Genomic DNA, 13418 nt, shown 5'->3' with positions numbered 1-13418 from the left:
TTTGGATTTTTGGCTGTTACATATATTAACTAAATCTTTAAAACTCTTCACATTACTCAAGAAAAGGGACGCTAGATGGTTCACCAACACCAATAGTATTGGTGAAAGGTTTAGGTAAATGAGTTTTCATACGTTGTTGGGAGAAGTGTGAACATTTACATACACTTTTTAGAAGGCAGTATATTGGTTGGTGCAGTTCAAAATAACAAGATGCATCTCTTCAATCCTACTTTTACATTGCAATCCTATAGAAACTCCAGCCTGCTTGCATCCATAAAGTTAAAAATACAAGAGCACTTGTAAAGTTAAATCTTGAGTGTAAGTGTAGATTCCTGCCCATGTTTATTTACTTCTTGAAAAATGGCAGTCGGTTTGTTGTTTCTGTCACTTGAGAATCCTCATTTATTCACATCTGGAAATGGCCCAGTGGTTTTAAGGTCCAGTTATTTAAACCATTAAGAATGTACTTCATTTGCACAACCGACTTGAAACCATCTAACTTTCATGTTGGTGGCCTGTCTCCAAAAAAGGTAAGAGAAGAAAAGTAAGCATTCATTCATTCATTCATTCATTCATAAGTGCCTGCTTGATGCCCTGTGTGATACAACACTGGGCACCATGCCGAATCACACCGTCCTGGTTGTGGCGTTTTCAACATTCTGGGATGCTTTTCTTAACCATTTTTGTTCATTTTAGCCATTCTTGGGTTGCTTTGGTGTTCCAGTGCCATTTTCGTTGCTTTCTTTTCTATTTTATAATCTTGCGCCGGTTTCTGCGACGTTTTCCTGCTCCCAGCAGGGAGGGAAATGCTGGTGGAATGTCGTCGTTCACTTGAGTTATGGGCCCACAGATGGATCCTAGAGGTTTCGGCTCTTGTTTCATTTTATTTACACGCAGAAAGTCAGCCACTGGGCTGAAGGGAAGGCGAACGGTAAAACCAGAGCTGTGAAAGGAGATTTACCACAGGCCGTGCTCATCACCAGGCGTGATAGGGACCAGGGAGGCATGAATCGTGGGGAGCCCCGCCTTCCCAGTAGCACGGGACTTAACTTCTCACTGCCTGTTGACCGTAACTTCCCAGCCAGTAGCAAACGGGACAGAACTGAATTTGACTACCTCTGACTCTCTCTGTTATCTCTACGCATCTCAGCATCGTTGCTCTCTCTTCTTAATTAGCAAAATTTGTTTCCGTTTTTCATTTCTGACAAGTGACCTTTTTTCCCTCTAAGTAAAGGAGAGTGTGTGGTCCTACGGTCAGTTCAGCATCATACAGGTGCTCGAAACTTAAGACGCCTCACGTAGGACTTCGGGCCTCTTAGCTGTCTGTGCTTCATGTATCATCTCTATCGAGGTGAATCACTGTGATTATCTTGAGGGACACACACCAAAAAATGGATATTTTCTGGATGACAGTTATTCCCTGTCAGCAGGTTAATTATGCAATATAGTTTTAGAAGCACATCATGAAAACAGTGCAATAATAGTACCAATCTTTGCTTTTTACATATTACCTTCAATTTCTTTAACCTGTCATCGACGATCGTGGTGTTGGATTCGTTCCTGGGAATTTCAGGGTCCTGCTGACAGAACGGCTCTCACAGTGGAGATGGTTTATGAAATTAACAAAACCGTTGAAAGACAATGCAGTTTCCTCCCTCTCCGGGAACAGGGTTTTGACGGTAACATCTCAGAACAGATGTTTCGGCGATCTCCAAATGTTTTCATTTGGTGGCACAAAGACTCTGTTATTCATGAAATGGTCTGTTAAAAAAATTAGTTCCTCCGTGTGGGGATTGTGGGAAGATGTGTTGTGTAAATTGATTTCACATTTTGGCAGGAACCCGGCTCTTAACTCTTTAAATTGGCTCCAGGATTTGACTCTGACAAGTTCCGACTTCCAGGCTACAGCAGTCGCAGGGAACAGAGCAACACAGAGGCCTAGCATCTTTCCCAGAGAACTTCAACTTGACTCATCTGAGAGGGTCCTATTCTTTTATAGGAGAATAGAAGCCATAAAATACAATGAGAGGAGGTGGGCACGTTTGCTTTTCATTTGCATTATTCTCCTAATACAATCCGCATGTGCAGCTTAACACATCTTGATTTGAGACTCATTTAAAGGGAAAACTGCCATTCTAAGATGAACGTGGGCCAGCTTAGGGTGTAGTTTCAACTACCTTACAAGAGACCTCAGGATAACTACTTAGGAGTGTTGGTCATTTTCATTTCTGATGTCCTGTCTGATGTCTTTCATTTCTTGATGTCTCCCTGCAGGACAGAGGTCAGCAAACTGTGTGGCCTCAGGGCCAAATCTGACCTGCTGCTTGTTTTTGTAAAGTTTGATTGGAACACAGATGTAATTCGTTTACATATCGTCTGTGGCTGCTTTTGAGATACTTCGCTGGAGTTGAAGAGTTGTTAACAGAGGCCATTTAGCCCACGAAACCTAAAATATTTACAGAACAAGTTTGCCAACCCCTGAAATAGGAAGTTGCGTGTATCCCATGACCTGGTATTTAAAACATTACATTAAAACATTTGATATATTTAGATTTTAAAGGTATTTGTGGGGTGTAAGAAGTATAAAATATTTATTTGGTTTTAGATCATTAAACATATGACAAGAAAATGTTTAAAATAATAATATATGTACACAAAGAAACATATGAACTAAAACCTTACAGGACAATATAAAGAAACTATATGGAAAAGAGGAGACAGAAGTTAACGGATGATATTGGATAGTCAATAAACAGTTAAAAGAATGAATGAGAGGAATCAATTTTTCTGATGTACAGTATGTTCAGATGTGAAAACATTTGGTCATATTTAGCTGCTACTTTGTTTTTATTCTTATTCTTTCATCTGTGTATGTTCATCATTCTGAGAATAGATTCTGGTCAGTGCTCCCAAGCGCGTGCTTCTGAGGTCCTCCTGTCCATCTTTCCTGAGATGACAAACACAGGTGAGACTAGAAGGTTAGAATTTATACAGCTCTACTATTAACATCACAGCCACACCAGATAGGATTATTCATTGGGTTCATATGCCAGAATATATTTGAGGCTGCCAACAGTAAGAGATCTCAGACACAAGAGAAAAATAACTGAAGAACGAGCGCCCACATTGAAAGAGAAGAAAAACGGTGTTAAGGGGATAGAGGTGATTTATATCAAGAAACCCAGGCTCTGTTCTTTGAACCAGAATATCAGCGATCACGACAAACAGAGCAAGGAAAGGAAAATATAAGCGTTCTGAAGCTGTTATTTCATGAGATGAAACATCCTATTTTGTCAGGAGGTATTCCATCACATGATCTTTTTTAAGGACGTGAACAGTACCTGCAGCCAGTTTTAAGAGAAGGCAGAGATGTTCTATACCCACATGGATATAGCAACCACTAGCCACGCGGGCTGTTGAGCGCTTGTAATGAGGGTAGTGTGAACAGAGGTGTGCCGCAAGTGTAAAACCTACATGGGATTTAAAAGACTTAATGTGGAAAAAAGTTAATTAATGATTCTTATATTGAATTTAGATGTATTGGTTTTAGATAAAACCATATTATTAAAATAAATTTCACCTCTTTTTACTTTTTTAATGTGGCCATCGTAAAACACATAATTGCATGTGTGGCTTGCATTGTATTTCTATGAGGCAGCACTATTCTGTAGGGTAATGTCTCATTTGATGTGAAAGTGTTAGGATTTGGTGACACATCCTTGACTTGTGAATGCCTTTCTGAAGGGACAGAATGGAATTTAGTATAGGCATGTAGCTTTCGGGTAATCTGTTAGCTCAGAGATTGAACATCTACAGACCACTTGGCACGTATACAGATCCCCCTGCCTTAGGAAAATTTTTCTAAAATATTAATCAAAATTTTAAAATAAGTTAAACTATTTCATGCTCGTGGAAAGATAATTTGTAGACTTTCATAAACTGTACTTGGTTTAGTGATGGTAGCTTGACTTGGCTCAGGTTCCAAATCTACAATTTATTTTGTTATTCTGCTAACAAATTAGAAAATATAAATTACAGTTGCAGGTAATTGGAATTGTTGGCAAATATCTGATGTCTCTGTCAGATGATTCTGGGTATTCCCACCAAATGGACCTATAAATTTGAACTCTTGCTCACTGGTGACTACTTTTTTCCCCTTGTGTATTACATCCTGTTGCTGAAAGATTGTTTCATCCTGGAAGATAGTTGCAGTTGCTTATCTAATCTATTCTTAGGTTGGATTGGTCCCTGAAAAATATGTCTTGAGGTTCTGTACATTATTCAGATTTGAATGATTTTTAAGTACACCATTGCTTTCTTTCTCTATTGAGTGAAAACATTCATCTGTAGTTCAGAAACAAACCTTGTGTATAGTAATGTAGTTCACCTTTTATTTATAACTTTGAAAACCTGCAATTACTTATGCATTGCTTCATTGCTTGCCAATTCCAGGACTATATTTAGTACACATTTATTAAGTACCTATTGCATGCAAGGCATTGTGCTTCCCTGACTTTAGACATGTTGAATTTGGTGCTAATGGGACTTCCAAGTATAAATATCCAACAGGCCCTTAGATGTCTCTAGAAGTGAAAAGAAATGTAGACTATGTCAAATATATTTATTATATATTCGTACAGTCGTTTGTACAAGAAAAATTCAAATGTTTAACTTCACTGATCTTCAAAGAGATGCAGATTAATACAGGAAAGAGATGCTTTTTAATATGCATTGAATTGTCTAATTGAAAAAATACTCAGCACTGGCAAGATTGTGCCCCAACTAGGAGGCATGTAGCCTATTCATAGAAATATAAATTAGTTTTGGTATTTTGGAAAAAAATATGGCCGTGCATGGTAAACATAAGGAATTGTGTATTATTATTTGATTTAATAACCTCACGCTAGAAAATTTATCCCCAAAATGTGAGCCAGAAGACAAAAGAAAATCTCTTTGCATCTTGAGAAGAGGGAAGGGAGCCGAGAGCTGCTGAACGGCTACTTGTGCTGAGTACTTTGCATCAGCTCACTTAATCCCCACAGCAGCCCTATGAAGTGTCCCCACTTCACAGGCAAGGAAGCAAGGCTCAGACGGATTAGTAATTTGCCAGTATCATAAAACATGTACATGGCAGAGTTCCCACTTACATTAGGCACCAGCCAAACTCAGACTGACCATGTAAGAATAGAAAAATAGTTAAATCCATTATTAAGTGCTATGCAAGTATTGTAAGTGTCATCACGTGGGGAAATGTAGGAAAATACAGAAAGAAACAGTATAAAACTGTAGATAAACCATAGTTATTAAAAATTTGTACATAGACTAAGTAGAATAATGACAAATGAAAAGTTTAATTTGGCAGAATTTGTTAAAATAAGTAGTATTGAGATTGCCATAATCTTTTTGATTTTTTAAAAATTGTTTTTTATGAAAAAGGTACAATCCAACGTATTTTGTGTTTTCAAATGTGTTATTCATCCCTCTACGTTCTTCTAAAAGGTACATGAGCTGTTATTCTAGGTGCATCCTCTATTTTGTCCTCATCACCTACCCTTTAACTGTTGAAAATGCTTCCATCAAGGTTCATCACTAGCAAAATCCCTACATCCTTAAACCCTCCTCTGAAATTACTTTCATTTTGTTAAAACCCAAATCTGCACATGCCCTGAAAACACTGCTTCCCTGAAGGCCTCTCAGGTGGTAGCTCTATTTTTTTTTTGCCCTGGAGTTGAGGGGATATAAGTGTCTCTATGGTCTTCATTGCTACCCTGACCTTCACTGCTCCCTAAAAACTCAGCTGTAAATCTCTTGTCATCAGACAGCATCCCCTGCTCCCCCATCGTTGGTACATTCATCTACCAAGCCTAAGATTCCTCCCTCATTTCTCCATGGTTCTCACTCCTGGCTCACTGCCGTTCTCCCCAGCAGTGCTTCTCTCCTCACCCTTGGAGATTTCAGTGCTTACCTGTATGATTCATTTGATACCCCTGGCTTCTCAGTTCCTTTAGCTTCTCACCACCACAATGCTTACCTCCCATGGTCGCCCCCTCGACCACAGCATCACCAATAGCTGCATCCCTCCGTGATCTCAGTCGCATACATACCACTCTCTGACCTCTCTCCTCCGCCTGGTTCTCGAGCTCACTCCTCCAGGGCACGGAAATCAACTCCTGCCATCCGTTGATCCCATGATTATTTTCATCCTCTTCCCTCCCTCCCAAGATGTTGGGTCCAGCTCAAGCTCCATGAACTCCCTTGCATACATCCTGCCTGCTTTGTCCCTCTTTCACGTCTCATACTCACTTGGCAATTGGCTGAATCCAAATCTCTACCTGCTTCACGCCAGCCCCTGTGCGTCAGACATCGGCTAGAGGAAAACACACAACTAGACTGTTTGGTTTCACTTTCAAATGATGACCATTAACCTCAAGTGGGAACTTAGGGCTGCCCACCAGACATATTATGGTATTCATTCTCACTGGACTTTTTACAATCTTCTCCTCTTTCCTTAACCTCCAACACCTCCCCTCTCAACTTTATTCTCAACTGATGCCTTCCTTCCCACTTTTGCTGGAAATACTGAAGCAGTAAGAGGGAGCTTCCCCCAGCTCCCACTGAACCTGCCGCAGATGAACTCCTTTTGAAGGCCAGCGCCTCCACTCTGATGTCCCCCCATCTCCTCAAGCATGTGCTCCAGTAATCCTGCTTATCATCTGTGCGTCATTCCCATCAGCATCAAACATGCTGGTACTTCACTTCTCCCATCGTATTAAGGAAACAAAAGCACTCTCCAGGCCCCATCCCACTTCCTCCTTTTAGCTACTACTCAGTGTCTCTTCTCCCCTCATCGCAGAACTCCCCGAAACATCACCTGCTGTCCATTCTTGTTATTCCCAGCTCTCCTTTCTCAGGCTCTCAGGTTCAATCAAGCTTTGGCCCAGCTATTCCACTGCTCGTATCAAAATCCCCAATGAAATACAAGCTGCTAAATCCAACAGTTCTCAGTCTCGTTTCACAGTCCTGTACGCAGCATTTGACATCATTCCCCCTCCTTCCCCTTGAGGCACTCGAATCACCTGGCTTCTAGAATGTACCACTTCTGGATTTTTCTCTTATTTTCCTGGCCAGTCCTTCGTCTCCCAGAACTCAAACCTTGGACCTTTTCTCGGTCTACACTTGAGACTATGGTTGTCATCATTAAAGTGTCATGGCTTTAAATATCACCCATGTGCCAGTGGCTCCCAGAGTTATTATTTCCAGCCAGACCTTTCTCCTGACCTCCACACTTATGTATCCATCTAAGAGCTTTCGGGATATCTCTGTTTCTATGTCTAATAGACTTAACCTGTCCAGACTGAATTCCTGATCTTACCTCCTCATCTTACCCCTCCAGACCTCCCCATCTCAGTTAGTGGCAGCTCCATTCCTCAGCCGCTCGGGCCAGATTCCTCACTGCTTCCAAACCCCGGCCATCTCATACCTGGATGATTGCAGGGCCCTCCTAACTGGTGTCTGGGCTTCTACGCCTAGCACCTTTACAGCATGTCCTCAACACTAGAATGATTCTTCTGTAACATTGGTTAAATCACCTCTTCTCCACTTAGACCCCCCAGGTGGCTCCCCATCGCACTCAGATGAAGAACCACAGTTCTGCAAAGCTGTGGACAATCGAAACCACCTGTTATTTCTCTGACTTTCTTTCTCTTCCTTCTTAGCTTCTACTCACCCCACTCCAGCCACAGCATGCCAACCCGTCCGCCTGAGGGTTTCTGTGTAGACTGTTGCGTGTGCTTAGAATTCTAAGAACTCACTGCCCAGCTACATCAAAGTCACTGTCTCAGCCATGCCTACTCTGGCCGCCCTGCACTCTCCAACCCCCCTCACCCTGTTTTTAATGGCACTTCTCACCTTCTGACATATATTCTACTGATTGATTGTATTTATCCTCTGTCTCCCACTTCAGCATAAGCTTCAAAAGGACAGAGATTTTTATCTGGTCTCTTGATTGATTTATCTCCAGCATCTAGAATGATGCCTCCACCTAATAGATGCTTTAAGGCAAATGTGTTGAAAGTATGAAAGTTTCCCTATTTCTGCCTGATGCCCCGTGGACGCATGCAGAGAGATCTGCCTCATAATAGCTTTTCATTCCTTTTCAAGTTTCTCAAGTGTTACATTGTAAACAGTGTTCAGAAAATGACCACGAAGAAACATGGCGTCATGGACTTGATTGTATATGGTCTTTTATTCTAAACTGAAAGCAGCTCCTCTAGAATGTGGCAGCAGTATCACAAATACCAAAAACGTCCAAGCAGCATAATAGAGCCTTGACATTTTTAGGAATATGTTCAGAGTTCTTCAGAAATCCCCCAAATTATGGATACTTTGGTAGTATATTCTACTCTCGTGAATTTCACACATGGTAGTAAAAAGGAAAGATGGAAGCTACGTGCTGCTCCAGATGCCGAGTGGCTCACTCGCTGCAAGGGGGCTGCTCCCAGCCCCCGCCCCAGGCCCCTTGGTCTCAAGCCCCACGCGTGTGCCGCAGCCAAACTATATAATTACAAATTATAGCAGCTCCTGAGCCCTCAGCATCGCCCACGTATTGTTGAAACCAAGGATATCTGTGAAAGCTAAGGGTCCACGTATTATTTTATTCCATTGCACATTTTAAAAATACTAATTTAAAAAAAATCAGTTCCCCCAGGCCACTCGGCCTTGGTTTTAGAATATAATGTATGAGGGGGGGGGCATTATTACAACTAAATGACAGCGTGACTTACTGTTACAAACAACATGAGCAACCATTTGTATAACACATTAAGTTTTCAACGTCGAGTTTACATTACAAGTAAGCATCCATCAAATTTGTTATTGATCCTCTGGTAATAAACTCTGAAAGTAAGCAAAAAAAGAAAAAAATATGTTTGCTTTCATTTTTAAGCTGATTTTTAAAGAAATATCCTAGTTCAAGAAAACCTTTTGCCACGGTAACTTTTTCTTTTTTTAAATGATAATGCTCAGAAAGCCTCTGACAGAGAAGAGTGGGAGTAAGGAAAGGGGATGCTGTCGCCACGGTGACAGCTGTCCAGCGTAAACATCTCATATCTCTTCCGTTTATCACGTATTTCAGGGCAATTCAAGCTGCTGGAACAAGACCGAGATATAAAGGAGCCAGTGCAATATTTCAACAGTGTGGAGGAGGTGGCTAAAGCATTTCCTGAACGCGTGTACGTCATGGAGGAAATAACATTCAACGTGAAGGTAGTTCTGAAAGAACCAAAGATTTATCCTCACTAAGATAATTTAGCTTTCAGGTTGCTGTGTACACAGTAAGTGCTCGTCTGTGCCTCTTAGGAGGTTCCATCTTCCTAATGAGTTGGTGTCAATGGCCAAAACTGGTCTTATAAGAACTGTGCTGTAGCTGAGCTGACCCCCACCCCAAAGGTTACTACACTTAGTTAGCATTATCTTTGGCTAGAATAACTGTGAAGGCAGATCAAAAGTTATTTTCCTTTTTTAAAATTTGGACTTTATTCCCTAAGATGTAACCATTTTTTGGCCACATCTTCTGTGAGGCTAGATGCTCTACTTGTAAGAGCAAGCAAAAGGCATATGGTAAATCTAATACCAAACACTTATTGAGAGAAAGAGGGACTTCCAGAGCATGCCCTGACATCAGCATGTATTCATTCTGTCTATATCAGTCTGCAAAGGAGGGAAAATTGATGTATCGAATGTTGCCCAATAGGTACTTATTGATCCTTGTTCGTCAGAGGAAAGCTGAATAGTGTTTACTGTGCTGTGTTGGTTTTGCATTCTTAAAGGGACAGTTCTGTCCCCTCCTACACAGTGAACGAGCTCCTCGATGAGAGTCTGGTTAGAGGAGGGGCTAACCAGAGAAGCGATGCCACCAACCAGGTCCAGCCTTGTTTCAGCCTGCAAACCCACTGCACTTTCTTCAGCCACATCCACGATTACACTGACTCATTTGAGAAAGTGTTCACATTGAAAGGATTTTCTGTTTAACCTCATTTCAGCAGGAAGTCCAACTGAGTCACTGTTCTCTGAATATTTCAAGATTTAGGGGGCAGATGCCGGTTTCCTGGAAATCCACTCTATGTGAAAAACAGACTACATGGTATCTTGGCCCAAGAACGCAAGTGTCTTTACAGGTGGGTCACTCCACCCACACTCCCAGGAAGGGGGGAGATGCCCAAGACAGCTTCCTTAGTGGAGAAGTGGCCCATTGAATTGGCTAAGTCATTCTTTCCTCCAGTTCTAAAACACAGCTGCCATAATCTACTTCCTTTAGTTTTATTATTAAAATGATTTTGTATTTAGTAAAGTTCTTTACTAACCAAATTATGCTTATGTTCAGAATATTTATAATTTTTAACTCCTTCAGTGGCCCGGGCTGTGAGTCATCAAGACAGCTTGTATTTGTTTACATTGAAGATTTGTGAGAAAGTGTTCATTTTTAAACTTTCCAAGATTCGTTGGCCAGAAGTTAATCAAATCCTATTTCATTAGTGTCTTGATTAGATTTAAATCTCTCCTTAAAACTTACATTTAGAATTAACTAAATGAAAAAAATTTTGTTTAGAAAGCAAAGGTAATACTGCAGAACTCTCTTCTGAAACATTTCGTTTGCTGATAAATGATGAGAAATCAAGCATAAAATTTTTTTATGATTTTTTAAATTTCCTCAAGTATTAAAATCTAATATTCAGTCTTTGGTGGCATATTGTTTACATGAAAGACTTTTAAAAGATGCCTCTAAGAGCTGTTTGTTTGTGAATTTGTATTGAACCAGCAATGAATGAAAAAATAATACTGAAACTAATACATTTTGATAGGGGGTTTTTTTCCCCACAGAATACCATTATTGGCTATATTGATTCAAATGTATATAATAAAGATGTCATTTAAAAGTTTAGCACAACAGTTTGAATGTACTTAACACTACTGACCTGTATACTTAAAAACGGTTAAGATGGTAAATTTCATGTTATGTATATTTTACCACAATTTTTTTAAAAAGCAAAATTAAAAAAGTCAGTTGGACTCCCCACTGAAATGAGGCCAAACAGAAAATCCTTTCAATCTGAACACTTTTTAAAATATGTCAGTGTAATTGTGGATATTACAGATAAGTGTATGGAGTAGAACCTTATAGCATCCATAGAGCTGGTTGGATTTGGGTTGAGTTCTGTGCTATGCATACATAAATATTTAATACCTCTAGTCTATCACTCATAAAGTTGTAAGATGTCATCACATCCAGCCTGCGCTAATCATTAAGATGTCTTTCAATTCTATTCCAAGAAGACTCGATAAAGGAACCTCAAGAAATTTACATAGAGATATACACAAAAGTCTGTGTGCTTAGTGAGTAAACACCCACGTAAATAAATAAAACTAAGGAGATTTGGGGGAAAGATGCCTGGATACTGCCTGGATTTTAAAAGAAAATGTTGGATGCCATGGTCTTCTTTAAAAATTGATTATAATGTGCATGAACATATATGCAGAGCTTAATGTGAGACCTAACTGGGGGCAAGGAAGTGCTATGCTTGGTTATTACTTCTCCTGGAGAGGGAGAGAAAAAATGAAAAACAGTACAACCTATTTATAAATATAGCTGTTACAAATATTATTAAATATAATGTAATATGAAATATTATATAAATATAGCTATTATCCAGGAAGCAATTTTTTACAAGATAGGAGAATTCAAACCTCCTTGGAAAATTCATCCTCTTCTCTCTGCTTCAGATACAGTGTAAATTAGACCAAGAGGCTAAACAACTCTAGAAATGACTTACAGTTAAGAATTGGCAGCTAACTGGCATCATGATAGTCAAAAGGCACAATTATTATTTGAAATAAAGAAATATATATTTATGCACATATATTCATATATAGTTACAAGTGCAAACTGAAATGAAGCATGATAAGAATACAGAGTAAAACAAAAGTATTGAAAGAATTAGTTTTGTTATTTTCAAGACTATAGCAAAATTTTATGTAAAATTTAACGGATAGTATTAGTACTATTTACACATTTATTTCAAAATAATGTATTCCTTTTATCTTGATTTAAAGAAAATATGTCTTTAGAAGATGACTTGATGTGTTTAAAAATGATCTGCCAATTGTCGCATCATTGATTAACTGCGTGAAATGAGTTAATATATGGTAAATGTTTAATTCTTTAAGCAGCAAATATATTTTGAGCACCTACTACATGGCCCACCCTGTTCTAGGCACTGGGGGTAAATACTGAAGATTGGAGATTACATTCTATTGGGGAGGCAGGGAATAAATAAGCAAATACAAACACTACCTCCAAATAAAGCAATAGAGAAGACATTTGGATATACAAGTCCGGAGCTTGGGGCAGGGTCTGGCTTGGGGTATAATATATATTTGGGGCTTATCAGCTCCTAGGTGGCATTTGAAGTCACGGGGCTAGCTGAGTTCGCCTACATCTCAACCAAGGGTGATCCCCCCACCCCCCCCCCAGGGACATTTGACAATGTTTGGATACAATTTTGATTGTCACAGCTTGGGGAAGGGGCGGGTGCTACTGGTGTCTAGTGAATAGAGGACAGGGATGCTGATAAACATCCTACAATGCCCAGGACAGCCCCCCAGCAAAGCATTACCCAGCGAAAACGTCCAGAGTGCCAAGGTTTGAGAAACCCTAACCTAGCGTCTAGATTAAGAGAGGAGATCTGAGGACTGAGCCCTGGAGCATTCCAGCACTGGGGTCTAGAGGAGACAGACAGGAGTAGCAGATAGAAAGACAGCAGAGCACGTGGTATCCCCGCAGCCAAATGACAATAGCGTTTCAAAGAAGAATGGGCAATTGTGTCAAATGCTTAGTGATTGAGTTAGATAAGCACTGGAAACTAACCATTAAGTTTAGCAAAATGGGAGCCTTTAGAAGCTTTGAGAGGAAGGAAATAGTAATCAGCTCAGAGACCCAGAAAACAGTTAACCAGGGAAGTATAGTAAGGTGGTCCCACGGTTTTGTCAAAGTAAATTTCAAGTGAGATTACTCAGCACTAACCTTTTTTTTCTTCCAGCCATCTTCAGCTGGAGAGTTGGGTATATAGTCAGAGTTGGGTTCTACCAGGGAGTGTAACAGAGATAAGCAAAGGCACAGATGAAGTGCCCTGGAGTGGCAGGTAGCAATGAGCCATGGATACAAGACGTGTAACCCCAATGAAAATTGGAGATCCTGACAGGGTTAAGGAACTTCTGATGTGAATTTGTTTAAGGAAGTGATGTGCAAAATAGGAGAGTGGTAGAGTGTGAAGTCCTTGAAATTAAACTTGAGGCAGTAATATAGGAAATGATAGGAGTAGCTGCTTTTCAAATCTAAATAGGCAACAACTGAGGTGGGAGGA

General features: G+C 40.1%; 1 protein-coding gene across 5 annotated transcripts in view; it reads left to right on the top strand.

Annotated features, from left to right (window-relative positions):
• The window catches only part of GAREM1 (GRB2 associated regulator of MAPK1 subtype 1), a 211630-nt gene that overhangs the window by 143053 nt on the left and 55159 nt on the right, over nucleotides 1-13418 (top strand). For 4 of the 5 annotated variants that reach the window (XM_036822954.1, XM_036822953.1, XM_036822952.1 and 1 more), the window contains one exon: nucleotides 9134-9264. In XM_036822954.1, coding sequence (XP_036678849.1) covers nucleotides 9134-9264 — 131 coding nt within the window. Of the gene's footprint in view, nucleotides 1-2274; nucleotides 2513-9133; nucleotides 9265-13418 lie in introns of all 5 variants that reach the window. The other variant, XM_036822955.1, reaches the window with a different exon arrangement.

The sequence above is a fragment of the Balaenoptera musculus genome, chromosome 14 (genome assembly GCF_009873245.2).
Source record: "Balaenoptera musculus isolate JJ_BM4_2016_0621 chromosome 14, mBalMus1.pri.v3, whole genome shotgun sequence".
Lineage (NCBI taxonomy): Eukaryota > Metazoa > Chordata > Mammalia > Artiodactyla > Balaenopteridae > Balaenoptera > Balaenoptera musculus.
The sequence above is the reverse complement of the archived record's forward strand: the minus strand, read 5'-3'. Positions and strand labels throughout refer to the sequence as shown.